We start from the raw sequence: 17890 nt of genomic DNA, 5'->3' as shown, positions 1-17890 counted from the left end.
TGAAGTTTCCAATGATAATTTTTTAATATATCACTCATAATACGTTGGTCACCCACTCTCAGATACGCGAAAAAAAGATCCCTGAGCCCCCGCGCCGCTCCCTCCCCGGGGCGACACGGGCGGCGACCCCCGCTCCTCCCGCAGCCTCCCCTCACCAGCCCCTCTCCTCCTCGCCGTCGCCGGTGACCTCCGGCAGGCAAAGCCTGTGCGGAGCCGGCGGCGGCGGGGTGCTCTCTGGCCGCTGCTCACTCGGGAGGAGGGGATCTCGCGTGCGGGTGGCGGCTGTCCGGTGTTCGGCTCCGGGGCAGCGTCCTTGCTTGCGGCGGAGGCGGTCTTCGGCGTGCGTCGCGGCGTCTGGTCGCGGTGGTGGGTGCACCGTCGCGGTGCGCGAGGTCGTAGTCGTCGGGCCTGTTCGGTCCCGATCCGATCTGGGATCCGCAGGCGGCGGTTGGCGCGGGCGGTGGAGGAAGGCTCGGCTCCTCTGGTGCGCGTCCTGGAGGCCTCCTGCAGCGTCTTCTCCGGCTAGGTGCCGTGGTGGTTTAGGCTGGAGCTTCGGTCGGTCGGCTGCCGATCTGGTAGCTTGTCCGGCGAGTTGGGGTGGGGTGGCGGCCCTCCCTCCCTGCTCGGGGCTCTTCTGTGGCGCTGCAGCAGCAGTGGGTTGCTGGATCTGGCCTGTTTCGGCCGTGTTCGGCTCGTCGGCGTCTAGCCGGCGGCGAGGATTGTGGTGGCTTCTGCTTGGTCATGGCGCGATGGCTTCGTGGGAGGTGTGCGGGTCAGCGGAGGTGCTATGCGTGGGGGTGTGGGTGTGGGTGTTGCTCCGGGCGAAAGCTTGCCGCGCTCTTGCCGGCCGATGGCGTCGGTGTCTGTGGGCGTCGTTTCACCTTCTTGGAGGCGCCGCCGTGGAGTCCACCCTTCACGCACCCTTGGATCCAGTTCTTCGGGCGAAAGCCTAAGACCCAGTCAGGTCGGGCGACGGCGTCGGCATCGTTGCTTCCCTCTTTGGGGCGTCGCCTGGAAGAACTTTGGATCTTGTTTGCACGCTCCATGGGTTGGTCATGGTGGTGCGGCCTGCTCAGGACCGAGGGTGGTGTGTTCTTCTTCAGGTGTTTCTCTTCGGTTGTCCTACGTGTGGTCTCTGGCCTGCTCTATGCATGCTCATGCCCATGCTCTGTTGAGGCGAGCCTCAGGCTCTTGGTCTCGTCTTGGTTCATCTTTGCTTAATGACGACGCAATGACGCCTCCCCGACTTGCTAATCGTCTTGAACTTCCGTGGCGGAGCGCTCAGTCAAGGTTCGTGTTAAGCTTTGGCACTCGTGGATTGTGGATGCTCCTCCGTTGTGCTGTGGGGTTTGATACGCATGCCGGTGCGGTGCGTTAGACTGTTTGTAGAGTCTTGGTAGTGTGATCCCTCGACGCACCCCTCATCTACCTGGTCCTGTTAGTATGCTAGTTAGGTCTTGCCTTATGTTGGGCGTCCTGTTCCTCTCCTTTTCTTGTAACACTCATTACTTGTCTGGTTTTCGGCTCGGTTTTCCTCATAAACGGGGTCAATTTGTTAAGGTTTTCGATCCGGTTTTCCTTATAAACTGGATCACTCTCCTGGCATTGTGGCCACTTTGAGCAATATGTTTAGATGGAGGGACTCCTCCCCCGGTGATTCGCAAAAAAATAATACGTTGGTCAATTTATCAATCTAGGGATATGTGTGAGCCTTACAAACCGAAAAGGAGGTAGTAATTGGTTAAGCAAGTATATATACAAGTACTAGTTTAGTGGTTTGGCAATAACTTTGTTTAAAAAACTGTTTTGGGCTTGACTATGTGCTAGGTTTGCTTTTAGTTTACAACAAAGGGTTATTTAATTTATTCCACCATCTCGCCCTTATTAAGTAGGATACTTAATGACACGTTAATTAAATAGGCGATCAATTTGCATCAGTTTAATAAAACTATTTCATTGCTGCAGGACTGTTGGCATCGACATGGCTTGGGCGAATTAATTTGGCGATTAAGAAGACATGGTGGTGTTATCTCATTGTTAGAACAGGATTGTATTTCGATGACAGAAGCCAGTTCATGAGTCAATTGGCCAACGACACCCTGAATAAGTTGAGAGTACTCAATGGAGTGAAATTTGAATACAGCTACTGGAATATCCATACACACGGATTCGCCGGTCAGCAAAATACGCAGGTTGATGCCTTGGCCATGGACATACTTTTGGAATCTAGGCCAAAAGATGACCAAGGTAATGCATTTGTAGAGCTCATGCAGATGAAACCCGAGGCTATAACAAAAGAATGTCTAAAGTTTCTGACTGAAAATGATCACCTCCTCTTTATTGATGAGATGGAGTCCACCGCAGAATGGGACTCGATTAAAAAACACCTGTTATGTGAGTCTACTAGAGCTTATATCGTTGTTCTTACAAGAAGTAAAAATGTGGCCACATATTGTGTAGATCATAAAGAATATCAGCTGCTCAACCTCAGAGATCTGATGATCAAGATATGCACGTATCATACTACTATGTGTAATTACAATAATAATTAATTAATGCTTCTATGTGATTCTACGAGAAGCCAATTAATTATGTATCCTCTCTGTACATGCATGCATACTTGCAGGGTTCTGACCGTTGTGGATGTTCAGATGGAGGAGACAACAGAAAGGAAGATGGTGAATTTGAACTTGATAACTTTGTTGGGCGTAGTGATGAGATGGACTTTTTTTATCGCCGTAGTCCTGACGTGAAGTTGTTGTGTGTGGGGGGGATTGCTGTTGTTGGGAAATCAGCTATCGTCAGAGAGAGTTTCCACGGCAAAGTGATAACAGGCGGACACTACATAATGCACAGCTGGGTGGATGTACCCCATCCTTTCGATTTGACGGACTTATGCCGGAGATTGCTTTTGAATTTTTATCCGGATAATCTTGAGGCAAAGGAAACTGCATTAATTAGTATGATGGAAGGAAAAGACCCAATTCAAGGGTGCTGTAAAATCCTCCGTCAAAACAATTGTCTCGTTGTTATTGATGGTCTGCAGTCGAAGCATGACTGGGACTTGATAAAAAAAGCTTTGTTTTCCCAGCCTGTTAGAGGAAGAACCGTTGTCATTACACGTGAAGAAAGCATCGCCACATATTGTACTAATAAAAAGGATGAAATTCTCAATGTCAAAGGTCTAAAAGATGATTTGGCCCTTAATCTCTTCAAGAAGGTAGGCAACTCGAGTGCATGCATATTCCTCTCCTCCCTCCCTGCACACTGATTAAGCTGACATATTCTATCCAAACTGCAGATTAATCTCAAAGCCGAGAAACTGTCTCAATCTTTCCCTGAGGTAGTAGAACCAATTTTAAAGCATATCATGTCCAAGTGTGGTGGGCTTCCAGAAGTAATAGTTGCTGCAGGAAAAATTGCCATCCCATACTCAGAGAGAATTAGTTCCTTGGAGCTTTTCAATGCTGAATTGATGGAAATATTGGAGAACTCGTTAAGCTTTCCTAGATTAAAGGGTATCTTTTGTTGGATGCAATCCTATTTTGATGCCTGCTCAGATGAACTCAAGCCATGTATCTTCTATATGTCAGTATTCCCTATGGACCAAAGCATTAGGCAAAGGCGTTTGCTCAGGCGGTGGATTGCAGAGGGTTACTCCTCTGGTGGTGGTGGTGGTGCTGCAGAGGAGAAGGGAGAAAAGCTCTTCTCCGAACTCATGAAATTGAGCATATTATATCTGGATCAGCGGACATCATCAACGACAAAAAGCTGGATGGTCAATGGCTTCTTCCGTGAATACATCAAGTCACGGCCAATGGAAGATAATCTTGTGTTTGCACTAGAGGGGGGTTGCAGCCCCAGCTCGCGACTCACGGGACAACACCTCACCATAAGCAGCTGTTGGGACAGGGATGAGATTGTGTTCAATAGCATGGACTTGTCACGGCTACGGTCTTTGACAGTGTTTGGGAAGTGGGTGCCATTCCTCGTCTCGGACAAGATGAAGGTGCTTCGGGTGCTTGATCTAGAGGGTACTAGTAGGACATCAGATGGTACTGCTAGTGTAACAGATGATGTTCTGGAGAAGATCGTGAAGCAGTTTCGTCGCCTCAAGTTCATGTCCCTGCGTGGATGCATGGAAGTCACTCGTCTCCCTGATTCATTGGGTGCCATGACTCAGCTGGAGACTTTGGATGCCAGGCACACCTCCATAGTCGAGCTGCCACCTGCTATCATCACCAAGCTACACAAGCTTCAGTACATTCGTGCTGGCACCACCAAAGCAAGACGACTACAAGCAGCAACAAGAGCAGCAGCAGCAATGCCACCACCACCACCACCACCACCACCAACAACAACAACAACAACACAAGAAGAAGACATCCATAGTGGAAGGAGCTCCTTTGTAGGAGTCAAAGCAGCAGCAGCATTAGGTGTGGTCCAACGAGCATCATCTAGAATTACTGGAGCATTGAAGAATAGGGTGCATGCTTTGGTGGAATCCAGCAGCAGCAGTAGCTGGTGGGAGTCGAAGAAACAGCGCAGGCGTCGCGTTCGTGTTGCTGCAAATGGTGACGGTGTTGAGATTGTTCGTGCCGCCGCCGAGGGGATTGGGAAGCTGACGGAGTTGCATACACTCGGTGTTGTGAATATTGCAGGTGGGAAAGACAGTCTCCTACTCCTCAAGGAGCTCGAGAATCTTACCCAGCTGCGCAAGCTCGGGTTGACCGGCATCAACAGTAAAAACTGGAAGGAGTTGTGCGATGCCATCTCCGGTCACCTCCCTCATCTCGAGTCCTTGTCACTGCAACTGCTGGTGCTGCAGGAGAATGCCGGCAGCTATGAGTTTGCTTGTTTTGACCGCATCTCCGTGCTGCCCAAGACCCTGAAGCGCCTTAAGGTACTGTACACTAGTAGTCGTAACAGTGTTGCATGCATAAGGCAAACATGGACCAGGCTTCCCGATCCCGTATGTTTCCAACATGAGTGGAGGGTATCAACTGGAGAGGACATAGGCATGTTATTTAGCCGGGATATGTTACGAAGCTCTGACCGCCCTCATGTCCAGCCGGTAGAGGAGCTTCTCACATTTGGTCATGTGCCTACACCTGATGGTTCTGAGTGGAGACCTGTCGAGCACCTCAGGTTTGACTGCCACGGCATCCGCTCAAGGGTAACTTTTGGACGGGCAACTTTTTTCTCGGTTGAGACGCTCAACATTAACTGCTGCAGATCTTGTGGTGGATCGTCGTGCTTGTGGATTGACGGGCTAAGGTACCTACATGGACTCAAGGAAGTCTGTGTAACGGGAGAGTACAGCAGCAGCTTCGCGCAAGACTTGCGCAGGCAACTTGACAAGCATGCAAACCATCCTGAACTGAAGATGTTAAACTCCTCGTAGAGATCAGTAGTAGCAGAGTGATGTATGTTTGTTTGTTACTATACTTGTGTATGTCGCAATAAATTAGCTACAGTACTGTTTGTTGCAAATTCTTTTTTTATAGTGATGGTTTTCCGTTTCACAAATCCAAAAAAAGCATTGGGTGTGTGCTTCTCCTGTGGTTACTTGCTTTCCCACCCACTGTCGCACCTATATGGCCCAGTTCTTTTTAGCTTTTGATTCTCCAGAATCAGCTTTTGGGAAACTTCCCACAGAATCAGCTTCCCATAGAATCAGGCAGAATCAGCCATCGAGTTCTATAACTGCAACCAGATGGTTGATTGAGAAGATATAAGAAAGCATAGCTTCCTCTAGCCTCCCCCCTTTTTATGCCTAAACCCAAGAATCATAGGTTCGAGAAAGGAAAAAAAAAGGATGTATTGTTCAAACCATGATGAATAGCTCACTACTAAAGCGGCCTGGTCAAGGCGCAGTTGTATTTAGTTTTGCAACAAACAATGTGCAGACAGCCAGTGTGGAAAGGAAAAGTGTTGAGATACTAATGGAAGTTGCGTCAATGGCGGAGAAAAACACAAAGGTAAAACAAAGCCACGTACCGATATGTAGCAATCTGGATCCAAGTTACAACGTTTGATGAAAGCATTAACATCTGATGGATTCTGACTTGGTAGAATTTCTAAAGCATCACCGACTTGATAACGGACCGCCTAACATGACAAAATTAGCATCTTTCAATCTATTCATGTGTTAACAAGATGACTGCAAGCTAACATCATCACATTGAACAAAGAAAATACATAAGATGGGTCTTCCAATTCAAAATGGCGCACATTTCTCTCAGGATCCTTCTTAGTCAAGCACTGATTTGTTACCTAAAAAGGTAAGCAGTGTCAGCAGGTACATGAACTAAGCATTTAAAGATGAATCTAATAAATTGCGACATACTGGCTACATTATCAATCTAGTCACAAAACAGGAGCAGTCCCTAGAAAGAATCATTACAATACAGCCCATAGCCCAGCTAATTTTTTTTTGAACGGTCACCGGAGGGAGAGCTTTCCCACCTGAATATATTACCACTCAAAGAGATCAGAGGAATACAGGCAAGTTATTGTTACAAGTTCAGCTAGAAGGGATTGCAGAGGAGAGAAAATTTAGCCACTGTCTAGCCGAGTTGCTGTCATCAGTTTTTTTGAACCGGAAAACCCAGAGAGAGAAGTCAGCTACAATATTTCTTAGCGTTATTCTGTGAGAGTGATCATCGTTCCTGAAGACGAGAGCATTTCTTGAGTCCCATAGCTTCCAAGTTATGGTCAAGGCCACCGATGGCCAGATACTGGGGTTGAGGCCCAGAATCGGTGGGTGTTGATGAAGAGCAGTGAGGGAGGTCGGAGCAGACAGGCCCAAGCTGGACCAAACTTGTGTGGCAAACGAGCAGGTGGAGATGAGATGAAGAGCATCCTCATACAGGTCTTGACATCGAGGGCAAGCTGCGGATTGAGCCACATTTTTGTGGAACATGTTGGCCTTCGTATTTAGCCGATCTGAATTCCAACCCATACCATTTTTGTGGAACATGTTGGCTTCGTATTTAGCCGGCGGCGCACTTGGGAATTCCAACCCATACCATGGTTATGTAGATGCTAGAAACTAGGGTTTTCCAAGCTTAGAGCATATATGCCGTTTGATTGATTTGCCGACGCACTAGGGCCACTCAGAGTTTGGACCATATCGTCCGCCCGATCGATTTGCCGATGCAATCGTGGGCGTCTATCTCTGGGTCCAGATCATTTCAGTCGTTCGATATTTTTTCATGCGACCTCGGCCGTTGGATATTTTTCAGGATTTGGGTGGGGGTAGTTTTGGGATTTCGCATGGTGGCTTAGGGTTTGATAGGAGAAGGCTTGGCCTCTTCTTTTTTGCGAAAAGGAACCTGGCATTAAAAGAAACACCAGATAGTACAAAGGACCTCAACAAAAATGAAAATTACAATGGACTCCTTGAGATACACTTCGTCTTCAACCTCCAGACTTAGTTGGATGCGAACGAGAAGTCGCCGAGCGGGTCAAGAAGACCACATCCGTCCCGGAGATGACGAAGGAGGAAGAACCGCCGATGAAGCTCCTTGACGATCCACGAATCTCCACAACTAGAAGAAGTCCTCAAGAACCACACCACTCCCACAAGCTTCCGGACGTCGTCGCCGAGATGGGGCTGAAGCCGGGGACACTTTATTGGAGAAGACACCATCACCACCATCTAAGTGTCGTCCCACCAAACATTTACCCTAAAACCAGGAAAACAGAGCCCTCTCGAGGCGGGGGCCGAGATCCACCCCGCCTCCATAGCCTGAAGGCCACATAAGCGAGGTAGATCGGTGGCGGCGCCGACGGGAGGCGAGGGAACCCTAATCGCCTGTGCACTCTCTCTTTCTCTCTGATGTGGCCTCTAAAGCGGATGAAAACCCTAGCCGCCACTCCTCATCGTGCCCTTTTGCTCCTTGCAATGCCGCCGCGCTTCCGTCTCCTTCTCTTCCCTTTCCTCTATAAGAAAATGGTTCATGTTATTATGTTTCTAGCCTCCATAAAAGTTTGATCTACCTTGTTTTGACATATTTTTTGTTCTACCTTGGCATGCATTGTATCATACAATTGTGTTAAACTATTACATAAATAGCATGCATGTGCTCAAACCATTTGAGCTTAAGTCACATGTATAGATGTCATCTTTCTTCTCACGTATCCAAAAATGCACTAGCTAGAATTGACTTGTTTCTCACATACATATGCACAAAAAGTCATATGTGTTTATATCATGTTCCTTTTCACTAACAAGATTTTGCTACGATGTTCTTCTTATTTTTCAATAGTCATATGGACAATTGCTATTGTTGTGTGAAAGGAAGGATTATATACCAAATACAGATATACATAGTGGCCAGATAACCAATGTTGCCCAGTTTTTTAGCATCAGTGACATCCTTTTTTGTTCACTATCTTCCTGTTGTATGCTTTGGAAGCATCACATACAGAGGAAGGTCTCATCACCACTACTGGCTAAAAATGGAGCTTCTTAAAATAATTCTATTGGTGAACCAAAGGTAGGCAACCAGAGATAGATGAAACATAATCCAGTATTGTAGCTCGGAATCACTTGGGAGAGGTTTTCATATCTGAAGGAGGGGTCCAAAGAGCGGGATACAGAGCTTGTAAACCAAATCTTTCATCCTTTTGATGCCGAGGAAATATACAAAATCCGTACCCCAACCAGTACGACCGAGGGCTGCATTGTGTGGCACTATGAAAAGTCAAGTGATTTCACGCTCAAGAGTGCAAACAACCTAGACCGAACTCATGGAATTTTTGCCGCCTCGAGTTTGTCTTCCGGGCTCCGTTCCTCCTCGAGTTTATCCATCTGGACATAGCTCCAACATAGATTCCCGCCGTCTCCTTGGGCAGTGAGGATAGAGTTTCTCGTCATGTGACGAGATTTGGTGCCAGATGCTTTAGATCTATGCAAGGGTTCAACGACGACAAGTACGGCTCCAGGGCGTTTGTCTTTAGGGGCACATACACGAAGACTTACCGGGTGTCATCGACAAGGTCAAGCCGGCTCCGATAGGGGAGCGGCGACAGCGGCGCGTCGACCGGTTATCATGGACAAGGTTAAGCCAACTAAGGTAGGGGAGCATCGATAGTGGTGCGTCGACCGGTTGTCATAGACAAGGTCAAGCCGACTCAGGTAGGGAGCGTCGACAATGGTCGGCCGACTGTCATCGATAAGGTCAAGCCGGCTTAGGTAGGGAAGCGCTGACACTCGCGCATCGATCGGCTGTCATCAACAAGGTCAAGGGGGCTCAGGTAGGGGAGCATCGATAGTGGCATGTCGGTTGACTGTCATCGACAAGGTCAAGCCGACTCAGATAGGGGAACATCGACATTGGCGCGTTGGTTGGCTGTCATCGATAAGGTCAAGCTGGCTCTGATATAGGAAAGTGACGACAGCAACGCTTCGGTCGGCTGTCATCAACAAGTTCAAGTTGGCTTGGGTAAGGGAGTGGTGACGGCTGCATACGCCTTTAGCACGTACTCCACTGATAGCACGTACGCAGGTACGCGGTACCTGACCGGATCGGAGTCCTCTTCGTAAGCAAGTAGAGTACTAACCTCTGTTTTGGATTATACGTAAGATATTTTAGATATTTATATAATCAATCTATATATACACTCGTCGCGATTGAACCAATCGACCAAGATATATAACATATACTCCGGCACGTCCATCTACCAAAGAACGGCCACCGGCCTCGACCCTCCCAAGCTCCTGTCCATGGCGGCGCCGATGCCGGCGCCGGCGTACGATCTGCGCTGCAGCTTGCTAGAGGAAGGATGGCTGCCGCAGCCGCAGCCGCAGGCTTGGACGGTGGCGCCACGCCTGGTGCCAAAACCCAAGAAAACCAACCCTCCATGGGTCGGCGCATTCAGGGTACGTACGTGGTACGTGCCCACCTGCAGCCTGAGCAAGCTATCATGCGGGTTGCCTTGATCCTGTATATGTCCAGTATGAGAATATATATATCCTTTGTTTTGCCTCACAAGTTCTTTGTTTTTTTTAATCTTGTGCAGGCGTTCGCCAACACGGCGTGTGTCCTATTTATAGTCTTCATCTTCGCGGTCATGGTTCCACGGAGCAGGGACAAGGACCACCTGGTCGGCAACTGTGTTATCTCCGTGCTCCTCTCGCTTGGCATACCTGCCATGGTGTATACCCTCACAAATGGACCTTGATGGTCAACCTCCAGGTGCACGCAATGCGTGATGGCTTACTTATCTCCGAGCCTCTTGGATGCATGATGCTTAGTGGAGGTGATTGTTTCATTAGCACATATATTCTGTGTAGTATCCCTTGTTCATTACACAAGAATCCTTAGAATGAGATTCCAGCTCAGCACCTTTAGCTTTGAGATTTCGACAAGAATTAATCCTAGAAACAGATAACTGGTAAGGCCTATTATATTGTTCCTCATCAGAGGCTTTGTAGAAGGGCTCGTATTTTGCGTTCCAAATCAAAGCTATATACGTGTGAAAATGACAACTATAGAAATTGCTGATAAGAGGAGGAAATAAGCATATATAGCTTTGGATGGTTGGCACTAGACCCAAATTTTTGGAGATCAAAACTTTTGCCGAGGAAGGAAAGCAGACAAGACAAAATTGGTTACCATTTTTCATTTCCAACAAACTGACAATCTTGTAAACTGAAATCCTACTACAAAGTTATTAACCAAAGTAGCATGTCAATTTCTCAAACTTGAAGAGTAGTAAATTCTTGTGATTTTAATAGGCATGAGGCATACAGTTAGTTACCGCACACAAAATGCATACCAAGCATATGAGTATCAAACCATAAATCATGGAGAGGGAAACTAGCAGCTAGCTACACGCACATGAAGATTGTCGCTACAGTTTAAACTAGTTTAGTCCAGTCTCACATAAGCTGCTCGCCCAACTGACAATCAATGGATACTGGGGAAAAATTGGTGTCTTGTTAAGCATGCAAAACTTTCTCCGACATGTTGGGCATCCTACAAATCATACATATTTCCGGCCTGGAAAAGGTTAGTAACACTTGGCAGAGCTCTTCAGCTTTGTTTTCCGTGACCGAGTAATGGAAATTTACTGTCATCCTTTTTAGCACCGGTGCCCAACTGAATAGACGATTCACAACACTGATTTCATGCTCACTTCCTTTCAAGTCAAATATTTCTACTTCTTCGAGGCAATTCAACACGAGTTCCCTGGTTTTCCAGCTTGGCGGCTGATCACATATACAACCTGATGGGCACACAGTTTCTGCCTGAAACAAGGGGCACATTGGCTTAACAAGACCAACCGATCTGGTTTGATGGACATAAAATTATAGCAGATAGATGACAACAAACTGAGAATACTCCTAGACAGATAAACAAATTGAGAATAGCATACCTCGTGTTCAGGTGCGACGATAAGACCAAGATTCAGCCTTCTTATTGCAGTACACATCCTCAGAACATGAAATAAGCTGGCTCCAAAGGAATGTCCACATGCTGTTATGCCCAATCCCAATAATTTAACATCAGGAACCCTTGTTATATCTTCCATCAAGTATTTCTTGTTAGCTATGTCCTGTCGGTTCGTATGAGAGGTCACAGACAAAAGGATTATACATATATAGTAGTTAAACAATGACACGGATTGTACATAGCATGTTCAACAATGACATAGATTATACATAGTATGAACTCACCGGGGGGCAATGAAGAGTGATAACAAGACTGTGTAGGCGTTCAAAGCGCCGCAAAAGAAGCGCACAATTACGGTTGTGCGAAGCAATAATGTAGTCCTTTCCATATACGATAAATTGTTGGACGTCAAGCCGTTGTAGGTGTGCCATCTCGCCAAGCTTGACGGAGTTTTGATCATAATCATCTATCCATGCGAGCTGCAGCAGGTGTGGGGCTGAGATGCTGGCAACTGGTTGCCGCGCAACCGGAGCAAAGCAATCCTGCACTTTTAGTTGCTGGAGTGATGGCGCCACGATGGTGAGCTGCTGCAAGTCGGGCAGATTATATAGCTCAATTTGTCCAAGAGATTCCGAGTGGATTGCGAGGCCGCCCACACCCCGGACGTCATCGACGACGAGTCTACCCAAGCATGGGCACCGCGGCGAGGAGACAATGGCACCGAGCTCACACATACCATGCAGCCGGAGCTGAAAGAGGTGAAGAAGACTGAGTCGGGCGAACACACCGGAAGGCGGCAGCGTAAGGCGGAGGAACCCTAACCGCATAGAGATCCCGGTGGCGCTCTCGAAGCATGGCAGCTTCAAGGCAGCTCTTCTCCTAGCCCTGACCCTCTGTTGACAGATAGTGGCAAAACAGTAAGCCGGAGAGGCGGCACGCGGCGATGGGGAGCCACGCCCCTGTGGGCCCGAAAGAGGCGTCCTGCTGGACGACGACGAGCTCCTGGAGCGTCGGGGCCTCGTGGGCGGCGAGGGCGGAGCGTATGCGGCGGGGGTCTGTCGCGTTGTAGAAGTGCAGCTTCGGGAGGAGGGCCCAAAGGTGGCGCCAACGGCGGCAGAGGACGCTGGTCCAGGCGGCTGTAGCGAGGCAACGGAGCTTGAGGAGGATCTGGATGAGGGCGTCGTCGTGCAATGCACTGAGACGGTCCTCGCCGCCTCCGGCGTCAGAAAGCTTCGGCCGCCGCTCCTCCGGCATGCTCTCCATGGATGCAGCCGCCTTCAGAGTTCAGATCAAATATGGTAGGTCCCCTCTAGCGGGGATAGGGATGCGCAGAGGAGCTCGCTGGGCTTTTTGGATGGTGGCATGACCGGCCGCGCACTTGGGAATTCCAACCCATACCATGGTTATGTAGATGCAAGAAACTAGGGTTTTCTGAGCTTAGAGCATATCTGCCGTCCGATTGATTTGCCGACACACTAGGGCCACTCAGAGCTTGGACCATATCGTCCGCCCGATCGATTTGCCAATGCGATCGTGGGCGTCTATCTCTGGGTCTGGATCATTTCAGTCGTTCGATATTTTTTTATGCGATCTTGGCCGTTGGATATTTTCCAGGATTTGGGTGGGGGTAGTTTTGGGATTTCGCATGGTGGCTTAGGGTTTGATAGGAGAGGGCTTGGCCTCTTCTTTTTTGCAAAAAGGATCCTGGCATTAAAAGAAACACCAGATAGTACAAAGCACCTCAACAAAAACGAAAATTGCAATGGACTCCTTGAGATGCCCTTCGTCAACCTCCAGACCATGTCGACGATGCGCCGCCACTGCCGCTCCTCCATGAGCCGACCTGACTTAGTTGGATGCGGACGGGAAGTCGCCGAACGGGTCAAGAAGACCACATCCATCCCGGAGATGACGAAGGAGGAAGAACCGCCGATGAAGCTCCTTGACGATCCATGGATCTCCACAACTAGAAGAAGTCCTCAAGAACCACACCACTCCCACAAGGTTCCCGACGTCGTCGCCGAGATGGGGCTGAAGCCGGGGAGACTTTATTGGAGAAGACACCACCACCACCATCTAAGTGTCGTCCCACCAAACATTTTACCCTAAAACCAGGGAAACAGAGCCCTCTCGAGGCGGGGGCCGAGATCCACCCCGCCTCCATGGACCGAAGGCCACATAAGCGAGGTAGATCGATGGAGGCGCCGACGGGAGGTGAGGGAACCCTAATCGCCTGTGCACTCTCTCTTTCTCTATGATGTGGCCTCTAAGCGGATGAAAACCCTAGCCGCCACTCCTCATCGTGCCCTTTTGCTCCTTGCAATGCCGCCGCGCTTCCGTCTCCTTCTCTTCCCCTTTCCTCTATAAGAAATTTTTCATGTTATGTTTCTAGCCTCCATAAAAGTTTGATCTACCTTGTTTTGACATATTTTTGTTCTACCTTGGTATGCATTGCATCATACAATTGTGTTAAACTATTACATAAATAGCATGCATGTGCTCAAACCATTTGAGCTTAAGTCACATGTATAGATGTCATCTTTCTTCTCACGTATCGAAAAATGCACTAGTTAGAATTGACTTGTTTCTCACATACATATGCACAAAAAGTCATATGTGTTTATATCATGTCCCTTTTCACTAACAAGATTTTGCTACGATGTTCTTTTTATTTTTCAATAGTCATTGGCATTTAGATACCCTTATGATTGAGCAAGAGTTCTGGACTTCAATTGCACCATTGAAAGTTTTGATATTTTCCAAGTTTCTTGCATTTTATTTATAACACAACTCTTGTATCTTATGTGAAATGAAGAATATTGTTCTACATATACGTATTCATTAAGACCAGATGACCAATCATGCACACACAAATAGTTCATTTTTTCATTCGGTGTTTTCATATTATATGGTTTGTGATGTTTCACAACATTAATTTGATTTGTTCCACCGAAAAACTTATTCAATTTCATGATTGAATAATGTCTTTTTGTATCTTGAGATTCAGTAGGCATTAAGCTGAACATGCCATGGGGGAGGCATGGACAATTGCTATTGTTGTGTGAAAGGAAGGATTATATACCAAATACAGATATACATAGTGGCCAGATAACCAATGTTGCCCAGTTTTTTTACATCAGTGACATCCTTTTTTGTTCACTATCTTCCTGTTCTATGCTTTGGAAGCATCACCTACAGAGGAAGGTCTCATCACCACTACTGGCTAAAAATGGAGCTTCTTAAAAAAAATCTATTGGTGAACCAAAGGTAGGCAACCAGAGATAGATGGACCATAATCCAGTATTGTAGCTCGGAATCACTTGGGACAGGTTTTCATATCTGTTTGTAGATAGGCCAATCAACTATCCAAAGAGTGGGATACAGAGCTCTTAAACCAAATCTTTCATCCTTTTGATGCCGAGGGAATATACAAAATCCGTACCCCAACCAGTACGACCGAGGGCTGCATTGTGTGGCACTATGAAAAGTCAGGTGATTTCACGCTCAAGAGTGCAAACAACCTAGACCGAACTCATGGAATTTTTGCCGCCTCGAGTTCGTCTGGAAAGGCACATGTTCGCAGCATTTGGGATGTGATATGAAAATCCAACGTGTCCGAAAAAAATTCAAAATGTTGGGGTGGAGGGTAGCAACTAATACTTTAGCTACCTAACAAAATAAGCAGAAGAGAACTTTAGAACTTGATGATGTTTGGACTATTTGTGGAAATGCTCCAGAAGAATATCACATGCAGCTGTGGCATGCACTAAAAGTAGAGCCTTGTGATCTCGGATGAAAAGTCATTCTGCTATTCTGGTAGTGATTGGCTTCGACACTTACTGAGTATGTGTCCTTAGAGCATCTCTAGCAGAGCCCTTAAACCCTCAAACCCTTATAAATAGCTGCTTTTTTACAATTTGCAAGCAAAAAATCGCGTAGACTAGAACCCCTTAACCCTCAAACCCTTAAATTTTTTTAAGGGTCCAACCCTCAAACCCTCTCCCAACCCTGAAATATAAGGGTTGGGGAGCAAATCCTACCCCAACCCTCATTCGGCGGTTATCCTCGTGCGGGAGGGAAAAATCCCGCGCCCACGCCCGCGTCCGCCACTGCTAGTCGCCCCCGCCGCCGCCGGCCGCCCCGTCGACCTCACGCGCGCCCGTGCCCGCCCCGAGCCGCCGTGTCGGTGTACAAAAAGAGGGGTACACTTTTTGTACCCCTATAACTATGCACGGGCTGTCTGAGCCACGGACACCACCACACCAAGCAAGGCAAGGAAGGTGAGCCAGGGTAAGACCGAAGCTCAAGAGAACTAGAACGACGCCAAGGCCAAGACCACGAAGAGCAAAGGGGATGAAATGGACTCCCCCGGCAAGATCCTTGCCGGGAGACAGTTCTAGCAGCCCCGACAAGACCCTTGCCGCGGCAACTCGTCCCGCGCCTATGGAGCAAATCACCCTTGAGTCCACTGCCCCCAAAGGGCAAGGATTCGGGAGACATCCCTGTGGCGGCATGCAGATCTTTGTGAAGACATTCAAGATCAGATACGCACTAAGGAGACGACAACCCTTGGCGGGATCCCAGCCAAGGAAGACCACAAGGCCCCCGGCAAGCGCCTTGCCGGGGATGACAGCAGGCGCCTCGGCAAGACCCTTGCCGGGGCCCCAGCAAGGCCCTTGCCGAGGACACCCGCAGGGCCACCATCAGGCCCACGTCGACTAAACCTCCACCACTGCATGCATGTAGCTGCTGCCCCATGTTGGGGAACGTAGAAGAAATTCAAAATTTTCCTACGTGTCACCAAGATCTATCTATGGAGAAACCAGCAACGAGGGGAAGGAGAGTGCATCTACATACCCTTGTAGATCGCTAAGCGGAAGCGTTCAAGAGAACGGGGTTGAAGGAGTCGTACTCGTCGTGATTCAAATCACCGGAGATCCTAGTGCCGAACGGACGGCACCTCCGTGTTCAACACACGTACAGCCCGGTGACGTCTCCCACGCCTTGATCCAGCAAGGAGAGAGGGAGAGGTTGAGGAAGACTCCTTCCAGCAGCAGCACAACGGCGTGGTGGTGGTGGAGGAGCGTGGCAATCCCGCAGGGCTTCGCCAAGCACCATGGGAGAAGAGGAGTAGGGAGAGAGGTAGGGCTGCACCAAGAGGGAGAGAACTCATGTGTTGGGCTGCTCCAAAACCTCCAATATATATAGGGGAAGGGGAGGGCTGCGCCCCCTTTAGGGTTTCCCACCCCAAGGGGTGCGGCCAGCCCTAGATGGGACTTGGGGGGGCGGCCAAGAGGGGGAGAGAGGGGAGGCGCGCCTGGGGTGGGCCTTAGGGCCCATCTGCCCTAGGGTTTTCCCTCTCCCCTCCTAGCTGCGCCTTGGGCAAGGGTGGGAGGCGCACCAGCCCACTCTGGGGCTGTTCCCTTTCCACTCTAGGCCCATGCAAGCCTCCGGGGCCGGTGGCCCCACTTGGTGGACCCCCGGGACCCTCCCGGTGGTCCCGGTACGTTACCGATAAAACCCGAAACTTTTCCAGTCAGCAAAACAGGACTTCCCATATATAAATCTTTACCTCCGGACCATTCCGGAACTCCTCGTGACGTCCGGGATCTCATCCGGGACTCCGAACAACATTCGGTAACCACATACAAAATTCCTTTATAACCCTAGCGTCATCGAACCTTAAGTGTGTAGACCCTACGGGTTCGGGAGATATGTAGACATGACCGAGACGTTCTCCGGTCAATAACCAACAGCGGGATCTGGATACCCAAGTTGGCTCCCACATGTTCCACGATGATCTCATCGGATGAACCACGATGTCAAGGACTCAATCGATCTCGTATACAATTCCCTTTGTCTAGCGGTATTGTACTTGCCCGAGATTCGATCGTCGGTATACCGATACCTTGTTCAATCTCGTTACCGGCAAGTCTCTTTACTCGTTCCGTAACACATCATCCCGTGATCAACCCCTTGGTCACATTGTGCACATTATGATGATGTCCTACCGAGTGGGCCCAGAGATACCTCTCCGTTTACACGGAGTGACAAATCCCAGTCTCGATTCGTGCCAACCCAACAGACACTTTCGGAGATACCTGTAATGCACCTTTATAGCCACCCAGTTACGTTGTGACATTTGGTACACCCAAAGCATTCCTACGGTATCCGGGAGTTGCACAATCTCATGGTCTAAGGAAAAGATACTTGACATTAGAAAAGCTTTAGCATACGAACTACACGATCTTTGTGCTAGGCTTAGGATTGGGTCTTGTCCATCACATCATTCTCCTAATGATGTGATCCCGTTATCAACGACATCCAATGTCCATAGCCAGGAAACCATGACTATCTGTTGATCACAACGAGCTAGTCAACTAGAGGCTTACTAGGGACATATTGTGGTCTATGTATTCACACGTGTATTACGATTTCCGGATAATACAGTTATAGCATGAATAAAAGACTATTATCATGAACAA

General features: G+C 48.5%; 2 protein-coding genes across 4 annotated transcripts; one reads left to right on the top strand and one right to left on the bottom strand.

Moving 5' to 3' along the window:
* The first annotated feature begins 23 nt into the window (after positions 1-23).
* On the top strand, positions 24-5493 carry LOC123060227 (disease resistance protein Pik-2). 3 transcript variants are annotated; one of them, XM_044482825.1, is made up of 5 exons: positions 24-1290; positions 1966-2394; positions 2627-3220; positions 3302-5148; positions 5236-5493. In XM_044482825.1, exons 2-5 carry the CDS (start codon positions 2323-2325, stop codon positions 5402-5404), a joined length of 2682 nt encoding a protein of 893 aa, XP_044338760.1. In that variant the 5' UTR covers positions 24-1290; positions 1966-2322; the 3' UTR covers positions 5405-5493. The 3 variants fall into 3 exon arrangements, with proteins under 3 accessions (XP_044338760.1, XP_044338759.1, XP_044338758.1); XM_044482824.1 differs by having other exon boundaries at positions 1966-2247; positions 3302-5493; XM_044482823.1 differs by having other exon boundaries at positions 3302-5493.
* Positions 5494-10730: 5237 nt separating this feature from the next.
* Positions 10731-12760, bottom strand: LOC123057858 (uncharacterized). The gene is made up of 2 exons (XM_044480736.1): positions 11690-12760; positions 10731-11568 (listed from the first exon to the last, which is right to left on the bottom strand). The coding sequence occupies exons 1-2, from the start codon at positions 12230-12232 to the stop codon at positions 11188-11190; spliced, it is 924 nt and encodes a 307-aa protein (XP_044336671.1). The 5' UTR covers positions 12233-12760; the 3' UTR covers positions 10731-11187.
* Positions 12761-17890: the final 5130 nt, after the last annotated feature.

This window comes from Triticum aestivum, chromosome 3A (genome assembly GCF_018294505.1).
Source record: "Triticum aestivum cultivar Chinese Spring chromosome 3A, IWGSC CS RefSeq v2.1, whole genome shotgun sequence".
Classification (NCBI taxonomy): Eukaryota; Viridiplantae; Streptophyta; class Magnoliopsida; order Poales; family Poaceae; genus Triticum; species Triticum aestivum.
This window is presented reverse-complemented; position numbering and strand designations above follow the sequence as displayed.

Coding starts and splice junctions, on each gene's coding strand:
- LOC123060227 (XM_044482823.1), top strand. CDS start 2,323: ATGATCACCTCCTCTTTATTGATGAGATGGAGTCCACCGCAGAATGGG. Junction 2,395..2,626: donor GATTAAAAAACACCTGTTAT/GTGAGTCTACTA, acceptor GCATACTTGCAG/GGTTCTGACCGTTGTGGATG. Junction 3,221..3,301: donor CCCTTAATCTCTTCAAGAAG/GTAGGCAACTCG, acceptor TCCAAACTGCAG/ATTAATCTCAAAGCCGAGAA.
- LOC123057858 (XM_044480736.1), bottom strand. CDS start 12,232: ATGCGGTTAGGGTTCCTCCGCCTTACGCTGCCGCCTTCCGGTGTGTTC. Junction 11,569..11,689: donor TCACTCTTCATTGCCCCCCG/GTGAGTTCATAC, acceptor ACGAACCGACAG/GACATAGCTAACAAGAAATA.